The sequence below is a fragment of the Schistocerca piceifrons genome, chromosome 4 (assembly GCF_021461385.2).
Source record: "Schistocerca piceifrons isolate TAMUIC-IGC-003096 chromosome 4, iqSchPice1.1, whole genome shotgun sequence".
Taxonomy (NCBI): Eukaryota; Metazoa; Arthropoda; class Insecta; order Orthoptera; family Acrididae; genus Schistocerca; species Schistocerca piceifrons.
In genome coordinates this window covers 513,204,261-513,227,289 of record NC_060141.1, presented here as the reverse complement: position 1 = coordinate 513,227,289, position 23,029 = coordinate 513,204,261, and the positions used below count along the sequence as shown (strand labels likewise).

Here is a 23,029-nt window from a genome sequence, read left to right as displayed (position 1 = left end):
TAATGATCTGGCATGACGTTGGCCATCCAGTAGTGTTTACAAATATTTATTTGGTTAAGTTTATTGACACCAGGGCACTCTACTCAGCGGATTTGAACTGGTAAATGTGTAAAAGTTGGAACAATTGATGCCATATCTCCCGCCACTGCCAAGCTCTACTTGGCGTGGTGGCTGGTGTGAGTAACTAGGTTCGTCCAAATGAAGATATCCTGACAAATCACAACCATTTACAAACTGTCTCTACTGCGCAAACACAGTTTCATGATTGCTGTGATCATCGTGACACCTTTGTCGAACCATATTTAGTATCTTTCAGCGTATGGCCAAGTGGAGTGCTAGTTGACACAGTCATTCACTTTGCATGGCTTAAATGGTTTTTAGTTTAAATGTAGTGCCGGTTACATGTTTTATTCATGCTGAGCAAAACCTGTTCCAAGAATTTATCCTCATTGACAAGTGCAGTATTCACATACGTATTTTTTGTGACATTACAAAACAAACAATGCGAGTGATAGTTTGTGTGTGTGTGTGTGTGTGTGTGTGTGTGTGTGTAAATTTCTACATAACTGATGAGGCACAGTACCTGATAACCTCAAAAAGATGACAACAGTGCAAGAGACGCAGAAAAACACATATTTGAACAGCATATAAAATACTTACGTACATATTTGCAATTGACAACAATAAAAAAATTCTCGAAATGCGTCATGATAAACATGAAAGAACATGTAACTAGTGCAGTGTTTTAATAGTTAAATAATGAATGACAGCTGCAGGCTTTCAAAAACATTATGACATATGAAACTGAGTAAAATGTTCCTACTTCCTATACAGTTATCAGTTCCAGTTACGTAAGTGGTTTTCATTAGATAATAAACCTTTATTAAGTAATAAACAAGTCCCTGACAAGTCTTCTGATGCCTGTTCTGTGCATATATCATACATAATGTGCAAAAATGCAAGGGGGTATCCTATACGTAACTTTTATAGGTTAAAACATTATTTTCCACATTTTACATTTTCTTCCATTTTATACCATTTTTTGAAGTCCCTTGAAAAGTATGAAAGCAGGATGTGTGTGTTGTGTTACGATTTTTTGGAGGAACTTGTGGCACTGTCTAGTGGAGAAAACAAAACACTACTTCAGGACATGGTAGAACATGGTTTTGGGTTTCTTTTGACAAAAACTTAAACGTATATCTAACAGTCAACATAAAATAAGTAAAATAGAGTACCTCCAGTGCACACAGGTTCCTTTCACTCTCATGTAATAACAAAATATACATTTTTTTTAATGATTTGGAGGTGTTTGTTTTGAAGAATCGTATACATGCATTTAATGATTTGGAGGCGTTTGTTTTGAAGAATCGTATACATGCATTGGAATAAATACTTCAGGTGGTATATAAATCCGATTTTGACAAGTTAAAATATCCATATTATAGGTGCAACCACAACAGAGGCCAGACAAACATGTGGTTCCTGAAGACGGGCAGCAGCTTTCTCAGTAGTTGCAGGGGCAACAGTCTGGATGATTGACTGATCTGGCCTTGTAACAATAACCAAAACATCCTTGATGTGCTGGTACTGTGAACAGCTGAAAGTTAGGGGAAAATACGGCCGTAATTTTTTCCCAAGGGCATGCAGCTTTACTGTTTGGATAAATGATGATGGCATCCTCTTGGGTAAAATATTCTGGAGGTAAAATAGTCCCCCATTTGGATCTCTGGGTGGGGACTACTCAGGAGGACGTTGTTATCAGGAGAAAGAAAACTTGCGTTCTATGGATCGGAGCGTGGAATGTCAGATCCCTTAATCGGGCAGGTAGATTAGAAAATTTAAAAAGGGAAGTGGATAGGTTAAAGTTAGATATAGTGGGAATTAGTGAAATTCGGTGGCAGGAGGAACAAGACTTCTGGTCAGGTGAATACAGGGTTATAAATACAAAATCAAATAGGGGTAATGCAGGAGTAGATTTAATAATGAATAGGAAAATAGGAATGCGGGTAAGCTACTACAAACAGCACAGGGAATGCATTATTCTGGCCAAGATAGATACGAAGCCCACACCTACAACAACAGTACAAGTTTATATGCCAACTAGCTCCACAGATGACGAAGAGATTGATGAAATGCATCATGAGATAAGAGAAATTATTCAGATAGTGAAGGGAGACGAAAATTTAATAGTCATTGGTGACCGAAACTCTACAGTAGGAAAAGGAAGAGAAGGAAACATAGTAGGTGAATATGGAATGGGAGTAAGGAATGAAAGAGGAAGCTGCCTGGTAGAATTTTGCACAGAGCATAACTTATCATAGCCAACACTTGGTTCAAGAATCATAAAAGAAGGTTGTATACATGGAAGAAGCCTGGAGATATTGGAAGGTATCAGATAGATTATATAATGGTAAGATAGGGATTCAGGAACCAGGTTTTAAATTGTAAGACATTTACAGGGGCAGATGTGGACTCTCACCACAATCTATTGGTTATGAACTGTACATAAAAACTGAAGAAATTGCAAAAAGTTGGGATCTCGAGGAGATGGGACCTGGATAAACTGAAAGATCCAGAGATTGTAGAGAGCTTCAAAGAGAGCATTAGGGAATGATTGACAAGAATGATGGAAAGAAATACAGTAGAAGAAGAATGGGTAGCTTTGAGAGATGAAATAGTGAAGGTTGCAGAGGATCAAGTAGGTAAAAAGACGAGGGCTAATAGAAATCATTGGGTAATAGAATAGATATTGAATTTAATTGATGAAAGGAGAAGATACAAAAATGCATTAAATGAAGCAGGCAAAAAGGAATACAAATGTCTCAAAAATGAGATCAACAGGAAGTGCAAAATGGCTAAGCAGGGATGGCTAGAGGACAAATGTAAGGATGCAGAAACACATATCACTAAGTGTAAGATAGATACTGCCAACAGGAAAATTAAAGAGACCTTTGGAGAAAAGAGGACGGCTTGTATGAATATTAAGAGCACAGATGGAAACCCAGTACTTAGCAAAGAAGGGAAACCAGACAGGTGGAATGAGTATATAGAGGTCTATACAAGGGCGATGTTCTTGAGGTCAATATTATAGAAATGGAAGAAAATGTAGATGAAGATGAAATGGGAGATATGATACTGCATGAAGAGTTTGACAGAGCACTGAAAGACCTAAGTCGAAACAAGGCCCCAGGAGTAGACTACATTCCATTAGAACTACTGGCAGCCTTGGGAGAGCCAGTCCTGACAAAACTCTACCATCTGGTGAGCAAGATGTATGAGACAGGCGAAATACCTTCAGACTTCAAGAAGAATATTATAATTCAAATCCCAAAGAAACCAGGTGTTGACAAATGCGAAAATTACCAAACTATCAGTTTAATGTGTCACAGCTGCAAAATACTAATGCGAATTCTTTACAGATGAATGGAAAAACTGGTAGAAGCCGACCTCGGGGAAGATCAGTTTGGATTCCGCAGAAATGATAGGAACACGTGAGGCAATACTGACCCTACGACTTATCTTAGAAAATAGATTACGGAAAGGCAAACCTACGTTTCTAGTATTTGTAGACTTAGAGAAAGCTCTTGACAATGTTGACTGGATTACTCTCTTTCAAATTCAGAAGGTGTCAAGGGTAAAATACAGGGAGCAAAAGGCTAGTTACAATTTGTACAGAAACCAGATGGCAGTTGTAAGAGTCGAGGGGCATGAAAGGGAAGCAGTGGTTGGGAAGGGAGTGAGACAGGGTTGTAGCCTATCCCCAATGTTATTCAATCTGTACATTGAGCAAGCAGTAAAGGAAACAAAAGAAAAATACGGAGTAGGTATTAAAATCCATGGAGAAGAAATAAAAACTTTGGGGTTCACCGATGACATTGTAATTCTGCCAGAGACAGCTAAGGACCTGGAAGAGCAGTTGAACAGAATGGACAGTGTCTTCAAAGGAGGATATAAGATGAACATCAACAAAAGCAAAACGAGGATAATGGAATGTAGTCGAATTAAATTGGGTGATGCTGCTGGAATTAGATTAGGAAATGAGACACTTAAAGTAGTAAAGGAGTTTTGGTATTTGAGGAGCAAAATAACTGATGATGGTTGAAATGCGGAGGATATAAAATGTAAACTGGCAATCACAAGGAAAGCGTTTCTGAAGAAGAGAAATTTGTTAACATCGAATTTAGATTTATATGTCAGGAAGTCTTTTCTGAAAGTATTTGTATGGAGTGTAGCAATGTATGGAAGTGAAACGTGGACGACAAATAGTTTAGACAAGAAGAGAACAGAAGCTTTCGAAATCTGGTGCTACAGAAGAATGCTGAAGATTAGATGGGTAGATCACATAACTAATGAGGAGGTACTGAATAGAATTGGAGAGAAGAGAAATGTGTGGCACAACTTGATTGGAAGAAGGGATCGGTTAGTAGGACGTATTCTGAGGCATCAAGGGATCACCAATTTAGTATTGGAGGGCTGAGTGGAGGGTAAAAATTGTAGAGGGAGACCAAGGGATGAGTACACTAAACAGATTCAGAAGGATGTAGGTTGCAGTAGGTACTGGGAGATGAAGAAGCTTGCACAGGATAGAGTAGCATGGAGAGCTGTATCAAACCATTCTCTGGACTGAAGACCACAACAACAACAACAAAATAGCTTAAACGTCATAATCGTTTATACAATCAGGTGAAATGTAAAATAGCTTAAACTTCATGCATGTTTATACAATCAGGTGAAATGTTACAAACTTTAAGTACAATAATCATATTGGGTACAGTGGTAAAATTATACATAAATAACAGTTTTGATTGGGATTAATAGATAGATATAAAAGGCTGGAGACAGAGGGAGAGAAACAGAAAGTGAGAGGGAAAGAGATGATGGAAAGAGTGACTTTATGACAGTGAACTTTACATGGCAAGGGGTCTTAGATTATATCTGTTACATGTAATAACTGCCTAAAGGTTGGGGTAATACATTGGTTAATGCTTTAAAATATGCAGAGGGATGTACAATTTGTGCCAGTAGTTGATGTACATATAGTTTCAATGAGATCTTGCAGCTGCTCTTGGCAGCTATCATGGTAACATAACTAAATATTAATGGTAAACATCAAGGTGTGTGTGTGTGTGTGTGTGTGTGTGTGTGTGTGTGTGTGTGTGTGTGTGTGTGCAATTTTAATGATGTAGGCAGTTCCTGAAAACAGAGATGATACTATTGTAAGTATTGTCATTTTTGTCATTTAATATGGATTCAGGTTCAGGGTGTATACGTGGATGAGGAAAAAAATTCCAAGATTTCCTGGTTAAAAATACACTTTCTCCAGGTGAAAATACACTTTTCCCGTGTTAAGTGATGGTATACTTTTCCTCGGAACTGTAAAACTTATCAACCATTGAATCATTATGGTCTTATAAACGGGGGAAAAACATGTTTTGGAAAGATCTGTGATGTGCAGCAACATGTATGCCGCATATTTTCGTATTATGAAAATATTAATTCGAATTCCACCAAACACCGCATGTTACTTTCTGAAGCATTGAAATCAAGATTGCGGTGCATTTTTGTCAGCCAGTCATAGCTCATGTCACACTATCTTGTCAGCCGATGACGGCGGATATTCAGAGCATAGGACACGTGATGTAGTCAGCCAATAGCAACATCACTGTTACGTAGTATGACCACATAAATAGGAAAAGTTAATGGTTTAAAATAATGTATATAGTGTTGCTACAAGAAAAGCATAGCTTTCACATGTAATATTGGTCTTTAAGATTAATCGGTTACAAGAGAATTTAAGCTTTCATATACAATGTTGACCTTTTTTGCGCGTGTAACACTTTAATATACATCACACAAATGTGCCAGAAAAATTTTTAATAACGACATAAATGTCTGATTATCTGGTCTACAAATTCTCAAATGATCATCCTCACAGAGCTGATTTTTAAACGAGAGCCAAATGCTCTGTGATAAGAAGTTCATCATACATTCTCGCACATAGTTCATCTTGTGTAAAAGGAAATTTACTTTGAAAGTAATGCTTTTCGAACCACCATTCTCAATATTTCACGGCGGCCTGTTAGAAATAAGTATGTTTCATCAGTTACCAGAGAGTGCCAAATAACAGGCGCCACCACACTTGCGCAGTTACAATGACGCAGGTAGCCCATATGATTGTATGTGTAAAACATTAAAGGATCTTCCATTACATCTTAAAAGAAATAAGACACCAGAGGATACTCCAAGAGTATCGGAATTTTGTGACCCATACTAAAATGCATGATTCAGCTTAAAGTGCACATTCAGATGTAAATTTTCTTGGAGTACCTGTACTATACCATTACGTGTTTGGTTCTTTATCATGGCATAATGCCATATGTGCTAGAAGATGATAATTTGCACTTGAAATGCATCAAACAGTTGAAAGTAGCCTGTAGTCTGAAATTAAACACTTCGTTTCAAATAAATGGATTTCCCCAGCGGAAATGAGTAATAAAAGCCAAATTTCTTTAGCAAACCAGCAAAAATAACTTTATTGTTCTGCAAGGCGACTAATGCTTGACTGTTAGAAAGGTGGAAATGAAATAAAATCTGAAACTAATAACTTATTTTAGCCTTCCGTAATTATGTGAATGTATTTTAATTCACTTGAGAGCCCCCAGCCACAGAAATTCATTTTGTTTTCATTTGAGAAGGCCGCTGTGGCCATGCGGTTCTAGGCGGCTCAGTCCAGAACCACGCTGGTGCTATGGTCGCTGTTTCAAATCCTGCCTCAGGCATGGATGTGTGTGATGTCCTTAGGTTGGTTAGATTTAAGTAGTTCTAAGTCTATGGGACTGATAACCTCAAATTTTAAGTCCCATAGTGCTTAGAGCAATTTGAACTATTTTTGTTTTCATTGACGTGAGAGTAATACAAGAAGAGGAAACAGCAAACTCACTAAACGTAAACACGGGTCACGTGGAGACTACCCTCCTCCCCATTACAACTCAAGAGTGCTCTGTTACGATTCTACAATATTTCCAAACCGAGGTAATACTAGATAGTGGCGTCCCCTCTCCCCCCTTCCTCTAGCGTTTGAGGTAGGACGCTAAAAATTAAATAGACTTTTCAAAAAATGTTCATTTTGCAGCGCATATCTTTCTGCAGAGTCTGATACGTAAAACTTGTGTCTTCAAGGAAATGTAAGACATGTTATTTGGTCTTTAGTGTGCCAAAGTGCATTGTCACGCCACTTCACACAGCATTCTTCTTTCACATGTCACTGTATTTCACTCTGTCGAATTCAAACGTGTATATTTTGCAATGAGTGCCATCTAACTATATTCAGGATAGTGGAATTAAAAATGTCCTGTGGTGCCTAACATGCTCCCAGTCAGCCGGCCAGGAAAACAAGAACTCTTTAGAACATTTGCACTCTTTATTGCCTATTAGCTAGTAACCTGCTGTTTTGTGTTACATAAAATTAAATATAGGATACATAAAATCAGTAAAGACAAGAGACAAGTAAGACACAGTACACATTTCTCCAATCCTTAAGTCCTAGTGGTTTCTCTCTCTCTCTCTCTCTCTCTCTCTCTCTCTCTCTCTCTCTCTCTCTCTCTAATCATGCTATGGCTTTACATGGTGTGCTTTCCTCTCGTTCGTATCTTACTGCTGCAATATTATTCTGCAGTACCAGTAAACAGTAATATCCTCTGTTAGAATATTGGTTCTTACCAGCCAAAATTATGACAATCTAACTGAAAACTAAAACAATGAAAAAGTCCCAGAATTCTAAAAAATACCCGGGTTTTTCCCAGATGAAAAAATTCCCAGATTCTTCCCGGATCTTCCGGTTGTCCCAGGTCGTATACACCCTCAGGTTGTTTTGTTTGTTGTTTGTATATTTGGAGTGTTTCAGGGATGTCTAGTTTTCTGCCTTTTGGTTGGATGTATAGGATGCTGATACTTGTGTTGTTAACACAGTGTTTTGTTTCATGCTGGTGGGTGGCTATTGCCGATGTGTGGTATTTTTTGTTTTTTAGTGTTGCCATGTGTTCTTTGAATCTACTCTCAAACAATCTGCCTGTCTGGCCCTTGTAGAAGCAGTCACAGTCCAAACTATCAATTTTGTACACACCTGAGGGATGCAGTGAATTTCGTGTGCTGACATTGTGGGGTAGGTTCTGTCCAATTTTGTTGTTTGTGGTAAAGGATATGCTTATGCCTTTTCATTTGAAGACATTGGCAGTCTGATATGAATTGTTACATAGGAAGGGGACTGTATGGAAGATGTTATTTTCTGTTGTGACAGTGCCATGATATTTAACAGTGCCGCCACAACAGTACGCGCAAACGGCGATAGAGGCGCTCCGCAAGTCGGCTGAGCACGGGAGGGCCACCTAGCTACGAACGGCGCCAGCCACATGTCATGGCATGGCAGTCAAATAAGAGATACTGAGTTGTTATCATGTAACGAGCTATTGTTCCTAAGTGAATGTGTTTGAATATCCACGCAATTATTGGTGATTAAAGGTTATAACACTTTTTGGTGACGAGGATGGGATATTTTCACTGTGTTGTGGATTTGTGTGTTCGTGATGGGGCAGACATGGAACAGCTTACGCAAGGGCTCATTGAACAACAAACACAGCTGACGGCTGCTATTCAGGCGTTGTCGACGTTGCTTACTCATCGTCTGTCTTCCTCTTCTCCGCCCCCATTCCCTCCTTACGACGAGGCCGCTGAAGACTGGGAGGATTATGAGAAGCGTTTGTGGTAACACATCTTGGCTTTCAGCGTTGTCGACGCTCCTATGTGTAAGTCATTATTTCTATCTTGGATTTCCCCACGGATCTATTAGCTGCTATCTCAGTTAGCCCCTCTGCGGGAACCTGCCTCTCTGTCTTTCCAAGAAATGTGTGACTTATTGTCTAACTATTACCGAAAAAACACCCACATCGTTGCCGCCCGCGTGGCATTCTACCGGTGTCGTAAACAGCCCCACCAATCTTACCAGGCTTGGGCGGCGGAACTACACGGTCTGAGTAGGAAATGTCAGTTTGTCACGGACACTCATCATGAGTCTTATGCTGATTCAATGGTTAGGGATGCTATTCTACGGCTTGCTCCTGATAAAGAAGTTCGGCAACGTGCCCTACAACTGCCAAACCCGTCGTCGTCGGAAGTTCCAAGCATCGCTCAATCCTTTGAAGTGTCTCACGCTGCTGGCACGCAAATAGACGCGTGGTGTGATGTAGGCGCTGTACAGTCAACTTTTGACATGGACAATTTGCCTGTTTCACAGGAGAGCGAAGATGTGGAGGCGGTTCACTCGCATACACAACATCGCATTGGGCCGCAACGCTCACAGCGAAAACAGCAACCACAGAAGCAGGTTCGTTCTGCACTTCCTTCTTGTCCACGTTGTTTCGTACAGCATGACAGGGCCGCGTGTCCAAAACGTTGGGCCACGTGTAATTCATGTAGGAAAAAAGGCCACATTGCTTCTGTGTGTCAGTCCCCTAAAGTTCCTGTCGACGAGGACGAGGCATCGGATATGGATGTTAACTGTGTGCTTTCTCAAACAAATAAGTTGTTTGTTACTGTTCGTGTTCTGGATAAAGACATTCGCATGCAAGTGGACACTGGCTCTGCAGTAACTCTCATTAATTCGCGCAAGTATTTGGAGTTGGGCCCCCCTCCCTTGTCTCCAGTTACGCGAAATCTGACAACTTATAATAAACAGAAAATTCCTATCATTGGCCAGTTTGATGCTTCCACTGCCTACAAGTCTGTTGTTAGGCCCCTTACGTTTTATGTGGTGGATCATGCGGGCACTAAAAACCTGTTCGGGTATGATGCTTTCCAGTTGTTCGGGTTCTCCATTGATGACGATGTGCACCTTATATCTGAGGATATTCCGTATCAACAGCTGGATGGATTGTATTCTGAATTTTCGTCCGTGTTCTCTGCTGGTCTGGGTCGTGCCAAGGATTTTGAAGCCCACATTACTCTTAAACCTAAAGCTCGCCCTAAGTTTTTCCGGGCACGCCCTATTCCGGTGGCGTTGCGTGCACCTGTCAAGGCTGAGATAGACAGGTTAACAGCTTCAGGAATTCTCCTTCCTGTTACCTCCAGCGAATGGGCATCGCCAATCGTGGTGGTTTCTAAACCAAATGGGAGTCTGCGATTGTGTGGTGATTTTAAAGCCACTGTCAATGCTCAGAGCCTCATTGACACTTATCCTCTTCCCTGTCCTGAGGAGTTATTTACCAAGCTCGCTGGGGGCCGGTTCTTTTCCAAACTTGACTTATCGGAGGCGTACCATCAGTTGCCATTGGATGCTTCTTCCAAGGAATTTCTCGTCATCAGCACTCCTTGTGGGTTGTATCAGTACCAGTGGTTACCATTTGGCGCCGCTAGCGCGCCAGCCATTTTTCAGCGGTTTTTGGAACAGCTCACGGCTTCCGTTCCCGGCTGCATCAACTATCTGGATGACATTGTTGTCACGGGGGCCTCCACTGAGGAGCACCTTCGCAATTTGCGCTCACTGTTTCGGGTTTTGCATTTGGCTGGGTTGAGGTGCAATCTGGACAAGTCACAGTTCTTCCAACCCTTCACTGTGTATCTTGGTTTCCACTTGTCCCGTGAGGGTATACGTCCTATACGTCAGCACGTTGTGGCCATTAACGCTCTACCCCGGCCGTCTACGGTCAAAGAACTTCAGGCGTTTCTAGGCAAGATTGCTTATTATCACAAATTCATTCCATCCACGGCGGCGGTAGCTCATCTTCTGCATCAGCTGTTACGCAAAAACGTCCCTTTCTGTTGGTCCGACGAGTGTGAGCAGGCTTTTGTCCACCTGAAGGCTCATTTGCAGTCGGCACCTTGTCTTGCCACATTCCGTCCGGGTCAGCACTTGGTTCTGGCGACTGACGCCTCACAGTATGGCCTAGGGGCTGTTCTCGCCCATCGGTATGAGGATGGGTCGGAACGACCCATCGCCTATGCTTCCAAGACCCTCAACGATGCCCAATGGCGTTACTCTCAAATCGAAAAGGAGGCGCTTGCTATCATTTATGCTCTAAAAAAGTTCAGCGTTTTTTTGTATGGTTCTAAGTTTCACCTCATCACCGACCACAAGCCGCTGGTCTCTCTGTTCAGCCCATCGGCGTCGCTTCCAGATAAGGCAGCTCACTGCCTGCAACGTTGGGCCTTATACTCGTCTCGTTTTCACTATGAGATTCACTATCACTCCACGGCCCAGCACGCCAACGCTGACGCACTGTCGCGATTGCCGATGGGCCCCGACCCGGTTTTCGATTCCACATTGATGAGGAAGAACGTCGTGCGGTCGAGGGTTTTCCACTTACAGGTTCGCAGGTCACGTCGGCTGCTGCACGGGACCCAGACCTGCATCAGGTGATCGGTTCTGTTCAACGGGGTTGGCCAGACAGGACCAATGGCCGGGCATCGGATCCCCTTCGGATCGCCTTCGTCTGTCTGTTCGTGATGGTGTTGTTCTTCTGGCCATGGATGGCGCATCCCCACGGGTCGTGGTGCCAGCCTCTCTTCGCAAAGATGTTCTCAAACTGTTGCATGAAGGCCATTGGGGTATTTCTCAGACTATGTCCCTGGCCCGCAGGCACGTTTGTTGGCCCCGTATTGATTCAGACATCGCCCACATGGTTGCTGCGTGTGGTCAGTGTGCTCAACAACTGGCTGCACCTCGTACAATGCCCTCTCCGTGGCCTGATCTGGCACAGCCATGGGAACGGGTGCACACTGACTTTGCCGGCCCCTTCCTCGGTACTTATTGGCTACTGTTGATTGACGCCTTCTCGAAGTTTCCGTTTGTTGTTCTGTGTCCGTTGCCCACCACTGTGGTGACGACGCTGGCTTTGTCCAAAATCTTTGCGCTAGAAGGTCTTCCATCCACTATCGTCACGGACAATGGCCCTCAGTTCTCTTCGCAGGCCTTCCGTGATTTTTTTACTGGACAAAGGGATTCATCATGTTACAGCACCGCCCTTCCATCCGCAATCAAATGGGGAGGTCGAGCTCCTTGTCCACACTTTCAAAAGCCAGATGAAAAAATTCCCTAGCGATTTTTCCACAGATGACGCTCTGCTGCAATTTCTGAGTTCTTATTGCTTCACGCCTCTGGGTGATCGCAGCCCTGCTGAACTCTTGCATGGCCGCCAACCGCGCACTCTACTGCACCTGCTTCACCCTGTCAGGCCTTGTGCTGTGTCCCCTAGTGCGGGAAAATACTCGGTGGGCGCCGACGTGTGGGCACGAGGTTATGGATCTCGCCCTAAATGGATTCCAGGGGTGGTCAAGGCTCTTCACGGCCACCGGTTTTGTGAAATACGTACGGACGATGGCATGGTTGTTCGCCATTACGACCAGATGCGCCCACGAGTGGTGGCCACGCCGGTGAAACTGCCCCTTCCTTCGCCTCCACCAGCCCGAGAAGACAGCCCTGTCGCTGCCGCCGATCTACCATACGTGTTGATGCAGCCGATCGTCGCTACCGCTTCTGAGTACGCCGGAACCGGCCCCAGTTGCGACGCTGCCTTCTCTGGGACCCATCTCGCTGGAGCACACCCCCAGGTCCATGACACCTATGGATGCTGCTCCAGAGTTTGCACCCATCATCTCGTCCAGGAGGCACGTTCACGCACGAGCTTCCGTCCTGGACATTTTCGACCATACTCTCGTGTCTCTCCGCGGGATCTTCTCAGGACTTCACAAGAGGCCATGGATGTCTCTGCACTGTCCATGTCTCCAAGGAAGTGAGTGGTTTTTTTTTTTTTTTTAAGGGGGGAAAAGTGTTGTGACAGTGCCATGACATTTAACAGTGCCGCCACGACAGTATGCGCAAACGGCGATAGAGGCGCTCCACAACTCGGCTGAGTGCGGGAGCGCCACCAAGCTACGAATGGCGCCGGCTGCATGTCACGGCACGGCAGTCGAATAAGAGATACTGAGTTGTTATCATGTAACGAGCTATTGTTCCTAAGTGAGTGTGTTTGAATATCCACGCAATTATTGGTGATTAAAGGTTATAACATTTTCTTTTTGTTTTTTGTGTTGTGATTGCTTTGGATAGCTGTAGACTTTACCATTAGAATAAAGAATAACAGACATCAGTTTGAAATTTATCGGTAGCCTACCACAACACACACTACAATATACAACTCCTCTTGTCACTCCACAGCCCACAAAATGGCAGCATTCCGGTGCATGATCAATAGAGCTATCCAACTACCAATCTCCAAACACAAATGTGATCAAGAAATTGAAATAATAAAACAAACAGCTATTGTGAATGGCTATAAAAGCTCCATAGTAGGCACCCCATACACTCAATAATGGCAAATACGAAAAGAAACTAACATCTTCCATACAATCCCCTTTCTATGTAACATTTCATATCAGACTGCCAATGTCTTCAAATGAAAAGGCATAAGCATATCCTTTATCCCAGACAACAAGATTGGGCAGAAGCTACCCCACAACATCAGCACAAGAAACCCACTTCATCATTCAAGTGTATACAGAATTGAATGTTCGGACTGTGACTGTTTCTACATATGCCAGACAGGCAGATCATTTGAGAGTAGGCTCAAAGAACACATGGTAGCACTAAAAAAAAAAAAAAAAAAAAAAAAAAAAAAAAAAAAGAAATTACCACATATCAGCAATAGCCACCCACCTGCATGAAACAAAACACCATGTTAACAACACAAGTATCAGCATCGATAACTAGTCATCCATGAAACACTCCAAATATACAAACACCAAAAAACAAAACCTGAATCCATATTAAATGACAATATTTACAATAGTATCATGTCTGTTTTTGGCAACTGCCTACATCATTAAAATTGCACACACACACACACACACACACACACACACACACACACACACACACACACACACCCCTTGATATTTACCATTAATATTTAGTTATGTTACCATGACAACTGCCAAGAGCAACTGCAACACCTCACTCACATATATATCATCACACCAACAGCTTGTGTCCCCTGTCAGCTTAAAACTATATGTACATCAACTACTGGCACAAATTGAACATCCATCTGCATATTTTAAAGCATTTACCAATATATTACCCCAACCTTTAGGCAGTTATTACATGTAACAGATATAATCTTAAGACCCCTTGCCATGTAAAGTTCGCTGTCATAAAATCACTTTTTCCACCATCTTTTTCCCTCTCACTTTCTCTTTCTCTCCCTCTGCCTCCAGCCTTTCATATCTATGTATGAATCTCAATCAAAATTGTTATTTATGTATAATTTTACCACTGTACCCAATAAGATTATTGTACTTGAAGTTTGTAACATTTCACCTGATTGTATAAACAAATGTAAAGTTCAAGCTATTTTAACATTTCACTTTATTGTATAAACAAGTATGAAGTTTAAGCTATTTTAACTTGTCAAAATTGGATCCATATAACACCTGAAGTATTTATTCCAATGCATGTATTTGACACCTCAAAACAAACACCTCCAAATCCTTAAAAAAAAAGTAATAATGTTGTTACAATGAATATTCTTTGTACTTTGCAATAATGTTTTCTCTTCTGCTATATGATCCTTGCACCCAATAGTTTCCAGACGTCATATTTGTTTACAAAGTATGACAGTATACATGTGATGTGATACAAGAGTGAAAGGAACCTGTGTCCACTGGAGGTACTGTATTTTATTTATTTTATGTTTACTGTTAGATATATGTTTAATTTTTTGTCAAAATAAACCCAAAACCATGTTCTGAAATAATGTTTTGTTTTCTCCACTAAACAGTGCCACAAGTTTCTCCAAAAAAATCGTAACACAACACACACACAAATGTCATACTAACAAATGTAAATCCACCTGAGATGGAGGTTTAAACCTTTGAAATGCGCCATGGAGATTAATAAACAGTGACTGTTAACAGTAAACTTGCTGTTTCATTTAATACAGCTGTCATCGTGTGTTTCACAGTTCATGATATTGGTACTGGAAATGTTACAGAAAATTTGTGGGATGAATCCATAACAAGAAGAGGCTCAGGTGAAATAGTTTCCTGTCTGCTTAACTTTTTGATGAACAATTACAATATGCTTGAAGAACGTGTGGAACACATACTGATTGTATGGTCTGACCGTGTGTCGGGTAGAACAGTAACTGGAGTGTTTTAGCACTTGATTTCTGTCTGATCAGCTGCTACTAGTTTACAGAAATACATCAAAAGTTTTTATGTCCAGGTCATAGTGGAAGGGACTTTGCAATGAGTGAGAAACAAAGAAGGTGTCAAAAGCTACGGTTCCTTCAATATGGGAGCATGTCATTGTTAAGGCATTTGTCAATCCCTCGAAACTGATCATTCAGGAGATAACAATGAAAGACTTCAAGGGCATAGGATCCATTGACTTGATTTTCAAAAAGCTTTGAAAATTACTAATGTGCTCTAGTTGAAGCTGTGTAGTTACAGTCTTTGAGGTGTCAGCATGTGTCATGCTCACAATGTGCTCGCCCAAGGGAAAGGCACTGTATTGTAAAACATGGTTGTGAACCTCAAGTAAAAAGTTTTTTGATGCCTTCTGCTTTTCAGTTGCTCAGTGACAGGGTACTGCAACTCCATAAGGAGAAGAAAAAGGATCTATGGAGATGATGAATTATATGGTGCCAAAATACATGCATTTTTAGGAAAACCTGCAGAATGACAACTGAATTTACTAAAAATTATCTGAATATCTAAGTTCATGGATTGAAAAGTTCTACTGTTTACATGACAAGTAGCAATGTTCATTGTAAAGCTCCATAAAAAGTAGTAATGTATTGTAAACACGACTCTGTATTTACAATTCTAGGTCAACTAGTTTCTTTGAAAAATACCAAAGCAACCAAATAAATGTGAAGCTAATGGTAGGAGAGAAACATCAGCTACTTAATATAACTGCAGATGCAACAACTTTTTTCAAAGTACCAGCCTTATCTTTAAGTTAAATGTAGCTGGCAAAAACATGAACAGCATTAAGCAGTATAGTGACATTTTATTATTACTGTGTACAGATCAAATTGCTACAGTTTTCTTATCTCTGTTAACGAATATCTTGAATCATTCCACCACTCTTAAGGTTACCCTTCTTTTATGGGATGTATGGAAAATCATGAATGAATGAATGTTCATCCTTGGAGTAAAATGAATAATTCAGCGGAATGCAATGAGAATTCTGTAACACACAAACTGAAGGTCCAGCTTATAGAAAGATAATGTACAGCCTATTCACACACTCAACATTTCCAAGAGCCTTAAAGAGTTTGAATTTTTTGGTGCAGGAGAGGAATGTCATCAACACTCAGCATCGAACATTTGAGTGAGCTAGTTTTCATTTTCTCACTATCTCTCAGTCCTGACACTTTAGAATAGGCTGTTACAACACTACCAACTGGATACGAGCACTGGCCACATTACCACACCTCTTCACACAGCATTCCTTTATCGCACAACACTGAATTTTGCTCTGTTGAATTCAAACCTGTATGTTTTGTTAAGAAAGCTATCAAATCTATACTTAGGATAGTGAAAATTAAAATGTCCTGTGGTGCCTCTCCTGGAGAGCCCATTGGTTCGCTTACAAGCAGGCACAACTAGTATGTGCCCCATAGCAGGTAGTTCTATTGCAAAACCACTTGGCCACTTCTGCCTGCAGGTGCAAAGGCCAGGACAGTAAAGTCATGTATGGTATAGACTGGCTGCCTGACTGCTCACATGTCAGCTGTTTGCCCACGCTGCTGACTATTGCCTGCAAGCACTCGGTTGCCTGCAGGAAGGCACTCGACCTGGACAAATCTAGTCCAGAGAAATATCATACTTCCAGGCACAAGTCATTTATAACAACTTATAATAGACTCTCTCGGATGGAAGTAGTATGCCCTCTAACTTAATATTACCCTGTACTATGAGTATGGATGTGACATCTTGGCAACATTATAAACTATTTGCTGTTACATGCTACTAGAAAATGCTTCACGAGCTGGGCCTACTAAACAAATTAGCTTTACTGGTAGATCAAGTCTGTCCTATCAACATATAATCATATAAAACTCAGTATTGTCTCAAAGACCATTTTAAAAAGATTTTCTCACCTTAAGCAGTAAGGGGTGAAAAATTTGGATGACCTTGGTACAGCATATGTCATGTACAGAAAACCAATCTTCTTATTACGTCGTACCAATTCAATTAAGGACCTCTGATCAGCTACTTCTAGCATGCTTGTTGGTTTCATAATATCAGTAACCTCCTTCTTCTCTTTTCTTTGTGCTGTATGTACAGGTAGCTTATCTGAATAAAAATAACAATAACAATAATAAGAATCATAGTAATAAAAAATGCAAAAAAAAAAGTTAAAATTAGGTTCCCAAAGATTTTGTAAGATTGATATGTCATTACTGTGCACTGCAATATTAACATATAATTTCTTTTTGTTCCAGAACTTAAGGCTTGAGTGTGGCTCCACCAAATATACTAACAGATTTCACATTTTCGGTTAAATTTCACATGGACATTAAATTCACATCAAGTATCAATCTAAATAATGTATATTATGCAACACATATTTTGAACAAGAAACACAGCTCATTATGTCATTAATGGCATAAGGTAATGGTATCTCTGATGGCTTGAAGTGAGGAACCGTCTCATCAGCCATCATAATAATGTGTAAAAGCCATCTAAAGATGAAAGGAAAACAGAAAACAGATTCTGAGGAATAACAGGAGAAATCAGTATGTTCTTTCCAGAAATACACTGTACTGTATGCCAGGACGAGCAAGAAATGATTTGATGTGAGGACATGTAACACACTACATAGAGACAGATTAAAGTTTGAAAAAGATTCTTCTAAAGTATAAATAACCTAAGAATAAAACCATCCTTTTGAGGAAGAGTAGGAGATGGTTTGGAAGATTCTTAAACAGAAGAAGCAAATGTGCTGACTGTGGGAGAGAAATAAGAGGAGGATAAAATAAACCGGAGAAACTGGATTAAAATAAGAAACAACAAATTATCTGTACAAAAGCTGGTATGAGTGCTGGGCTGTGTGTGTGTGTGTGTGTGTGTGTGTGTGTGTGTGTGTGTGTGTGTGTCAGAGAGAGAGAGAGAGAGAGAGAGAGAGAGAATTCCCAATCCCTGAATAACGACATTTACAGTGCAGTGTGTTAATGAATAGATAAAAGAAATGAAAATTATCATTAATGTTAAAACTGCATACTCATCAGTATGGCCTGGATTTTTGTGTAATTACATATTTTTTTCCTTCACACTTATGCATGTAAAATTTGCAAATGCTCATGAATTATGTTGCCGGTGTTCACATATTACATTTCATCATTACATATTCTTACATGCATCATTATAATTATATATTTTACATATCTTAGCTTCGTGCTACATATTATCGCATTTCACCCTTCTTACTCTCAATAGGCCTCTCCCTAGAAAAATATCCAAATCAGACCAACAATAAAAACTGAAGACAGGAAATAAATAGCCTTTAAAAATCACATTACAGTTCAATAAAACAGGGTTTTGTACATTGAGCTGGTTTATGAAAGCTGTCCTTCTGCTTAATTCTCTAAGATCCAAAATTTCATTTCTCAAAAGCAAAGAAGATACGATACCAATACATTATGTAGCATTATCGCAGCCATTGCTCTGTGGAGTAAAGGACTTAATCTGCTGTTGAGACTGGCAGTGGGGTGAACAGCAGACCAGTGCCCCAACATTTTCTGACAGATATCAACTTCTACTAATCCAAAAATAGTTTGTCAAGTAGTACTTCAAGAGTTCAAGACTGATGCCTCCTGATGCACCAACATTATCATCTGAAGTAAGATCTTGGATTATGATGCACAATCCTTTCACAAGTGAGGGGAGATTGTTCTAAGTCAAGCTTGCAATAAGGAGATTAGGTGCTCTACGAAGTCCCAACTTCAGCAGTAGCAGTACACACATGTACAAAGCAGTGCAATCATCTAAGGAGTGAATGTTATTGGCACAAATGCAAAACACTCAACACTTTACACATGATTTTTTTGTATGATATGTGCTCCGCTATGGTTGCTGTGAACATTCCATGGCACCAACTTCAGATGTTAGAATATTTGTATGTAGAATTTGTATGTAGAATATTTGTATGTTAGAATGTTTGTATGCTATGTGCTACACTATGGTTGCTGTGAATATTCCATGGTACAAACTTTGGATTTTCAAATGTTACACACTTCTACAAAGTGGGAAAAAGGTTCCAGATCAATTGACAGGTTCCTGATGACTCGACATTAAGAGAAAACTATTTAGATTTTTGTTACCAGGAGGCTCTGAAAAGTGTGTATAACTAACCACCACATATGGATAGCCATTGACAAAACAACAGATGCATTTAGGAGATCCACAGACAATGTCACTGCTAGCGAACTCAATAGAGAGGAACCACAAAAGCCATTACTGATTTCCTGTGAACTGCTGGAACACACAAATCATTAAACAATACAATTTTTTGTCAATGACTGTCTTAAAATGTAGTGGTCTAAGTGAATTTGAGAAGAAAGATTTCTTGTTATGTACTCAGATGCTGCAGCCTACATGCTGAAGGCAGCAACTACCCTTTGGGTATTCTGTCAGCATTTAACTTATTTCACATGTCACACCCATGCACTGCAACATATCACTGAAGGAGTGCATGGTAGTTACACAGAAGTAAGTAAAATAAACTCATACAACAAGGAAGTATTTCTCAAAGCCCTGTGTCATGTATCGCTCTATAGAGAACCACTTCTGAAACTAACATGGTCACTTGAACCTGTACTAATGAGATGGGATACAGGGACTGAAGCCACAGGTTTTTATAACGAACATTTTAAAGCCATGAAATATGCGGCTCATTCATTTCTGAGAGAATCTTAAGTCTGAGTATGAAAAGCACAAAAAGGCTTTCGCAGAAACTAAAACTGAAAATGCAATGGTTTTCTTTCCAGAAGGATTAAAAAATTAAAATCTACCAGGCTTCCTTTGCAGTAACCACTAGAAATTGTTGAGAATGTCAAATCTGAGCTGACTGACATTAGAGGTGATGCTGGACACAGGGTAGTGAATGTGTTTGACACTGTTTTGGCAAGAAATCCAGATTATTTGTCTTTTGCTACTTTACTGGTGTTCAAAATTAAAGCAATAAACAGAAACTTTGCAAGGTTGCATTTATTTTGCCACAGAACAGTGTAAAAAGGTGATAAAAGTAGAAACACTGTAAAGAACACAGAACATAAACAACTGCAACATGCATTCTGGTAGAAGAAATGTTCATTTTTTCCAACTTAACGGATTTGCACACACATTCCAACAATTGGTTAATGTGCTCAGTGAGAGGTGTTACCAGGTCTGGCTTCAATACAGACCTGACAATGATGAGGCATGTTGTGAGTGATGTCATCAGTCTCACGTTGAGGCAATAACCCCCATTCTTCCTGCAGAGCTGCTTGAAAGACTTGGAGAGTGGTTAGTGGATGCTGACATGATGCAACCTGTCTCCCTAATGCATCCCAGACATTCTGTATAGGGTTCAAATTGGGAGAGCAATCAGGCCATATCATGCATGCTGTATCTACCGTTTCCAAGAAAATATTAACCACTCATACTCTATGAGGTTGAGCATTATCGTCCATCAATACAAAGTTTGGGCACACACCACCTCACGACAACTGCACGTGAGGTACAAAGATCTTGTTGCAATACCTGTCAGCATTTAAATCTTGCCGATTCACCCATACAATTTCATGAAGTGGTCAGCATAATCCCTACCTACACCATTAAGGATTCTCCTCAATATTGGTCTCTCTCCACAATTCTCGGATTCCAAAATTGTGTTTCACATTCCCTCCGGATGTGAATGTGTTGAGAATCACTGTCCAGACCAAACAGGGACTCATCTGTGAAAAGAATATTGGCCCACAGTTCAACCATCCAGGTGGCATGTTGATGACTCCACTCTAGACTTTCCCTTCTGTGACGATGCACCAGAGATACACATACAGATCTCTGACAATAAAGGCTACTCTGCCAAAGCCTTCTGAACACCATTTGTCTCGATACAACATGTCCAGTGGATGTTGCAAGGTCCGATGCCAGTTGCCATCCAGTACTAAAGCAGTACTGTCATGCCCTTACGGTCAAATAATGTTTCTCTCCTTTGGATATCACATGTGGTCGGCCATGCCCTGGTGTCCGGGATACCGTTTCAGTCTCTATAAATTGTAAGCACATCTGAGAAATAACAGAATGATTCACATTAAGCCTTCAGGACACATCAGTTTGCGACTGTCCTGTGTCCATTATTCTTACAGCATTCCAAAACAGAGAGTCTGGTAGGGGTCTCGACTGTCCTGTTTCCATTATTCTTACAGCATTCCACAACAGAGAGTCTGGTATGGGTCTTCTTTGTGCCATACTGCGCTGTCTGTGACTGTATACGTAGTGATTGTGGATATGGGACTACACAGAAGACACTACCCCATTTGATAGGTGCTCTGATGTCATCATTGATGTGGTTGTCCACTGACTGGAATGCCATCTTCCATGAAGAACATGATTGTACAGACATCTGTTGACTTTTGTATGATTATACTGTGAATTAGAAACAACACTGGGACATAGCAGTTTGTTGCTTTTATTTTGGACACCAGTGTATTTGGAATACCCTAAAAGTGAAAGAAGCAGATGCTCCAGCCAACACATTTCCAGGAATATTTCATCACCTAAAATTCCAGCATACCTTTTTCACAAACTTTTCATTCAAAGATGTTTAAGTACATGTTAAGATAATATAGTAGGCTACAGTGCAATTCTGAAGATAATTTCAGTTGATTTATCGTTTAATGTCAAGTATTTAATAGAATATTTTTGTGATATTTACATATTTTCTTACACACTTTACCCTTTATCATTACACAAATATGTAAATATTTTTCTTGTTGATACTACAAAAAATTCTTGCTCTACTAGTGACGCTCAAAATTATAAACAAGAGGTAGAAGAAGGACATAAAAAATAAAATTGATAGTAATAAAAGAAGTGTTTTCCTTTATTTCTTCAATTTTAATACATCGCTTGTCACTTTGTTTAGTTCTAGCTCAACAATTGCTTCAACATAATCTGTACTTTTTACTTAACAGATTTTAGTATGTTCCCTTTTTCAAACATTATTGTATTGTATGTTAACCAGGGGCCTAGAAACGATGGAGAGGCTACGTCACCGCAGCAGCCGCAGTGATCCACAACCCCACGATGACTACCACAGTCCACTTCACCCCTCTGCCGCCCCCTACCAAACCACTCTTTCAGGGTTATTGTGTGGTTCAGTCCCCGGTGGAACATCCCCACCCCACATGAACGTTTCACACCAGACGAGTGTAACCCCTATGTTTGTGTGGTAGAGTAATGGTAGTGTACGCGTATGTGGACAACTTGTTTGCGCAGGCAATTTGTGCCAGGGACCAGGCGCACCTTCCCAATCCAGAAAGCCGTGCGTTAGACCGCACAGCCTCAAACATTATTACTTCAATAAACAATGATGAAATATCTGTGTATATCAATGTATTCTTTACAAACATAACAAGCCCAAACTACAGCACTGCTGGTCAAAATTTTAAGAACATGAGAGAAGTATCTGTGTAGGACATGTGAATGATTATCTAAAATTACAGTGCAATAGCACATGGAAGAACTGAGCACCACCCCTAAGCAATCATGTTCAGAGTGTCTTGTGATATTTCCTCCAACCTTTTCTCATCTTCTGCAAAATTCCCCTTGCCGAGAAAACTAGCAATTTCATATTTTCTTCTTATTTCCATCTGATGTTGTAGTTTGATGAGTAGATTTTTACCTATCAGTATGAGCTGTATCACTAATTCTATGAAATGTTTCGTATCATACAATGCTTATTACACAGGTCACTAAAATTTAA

The 23,029-nt window shown here is 40.5% G+C and overlaps 1 protein-coding gene across 1 annotated transcript in view; it reads right to left on the bottom strand.

Annotated features, from left to right (window-relative positions):
• LOC124795954 (dynein axonemal heavy chain 6) overlaps positions 1 to 23,029 on the bottom strand; it is a 1,096,896-nt gene that overhangs the window by 982,425 nt on the left and 91,442 nt on the right. The window contains exon 4 of the mRNA XM_047260034.1: positions 17,160 to 17,355. Coding sequence (XP_047115990.1) covers positions 17,160 to 17,355 — 196 coding nt within the window. The remainder of the gene's footprint in view (positions 1 to 17,159; positions 17,356 to 23,029) is intronic.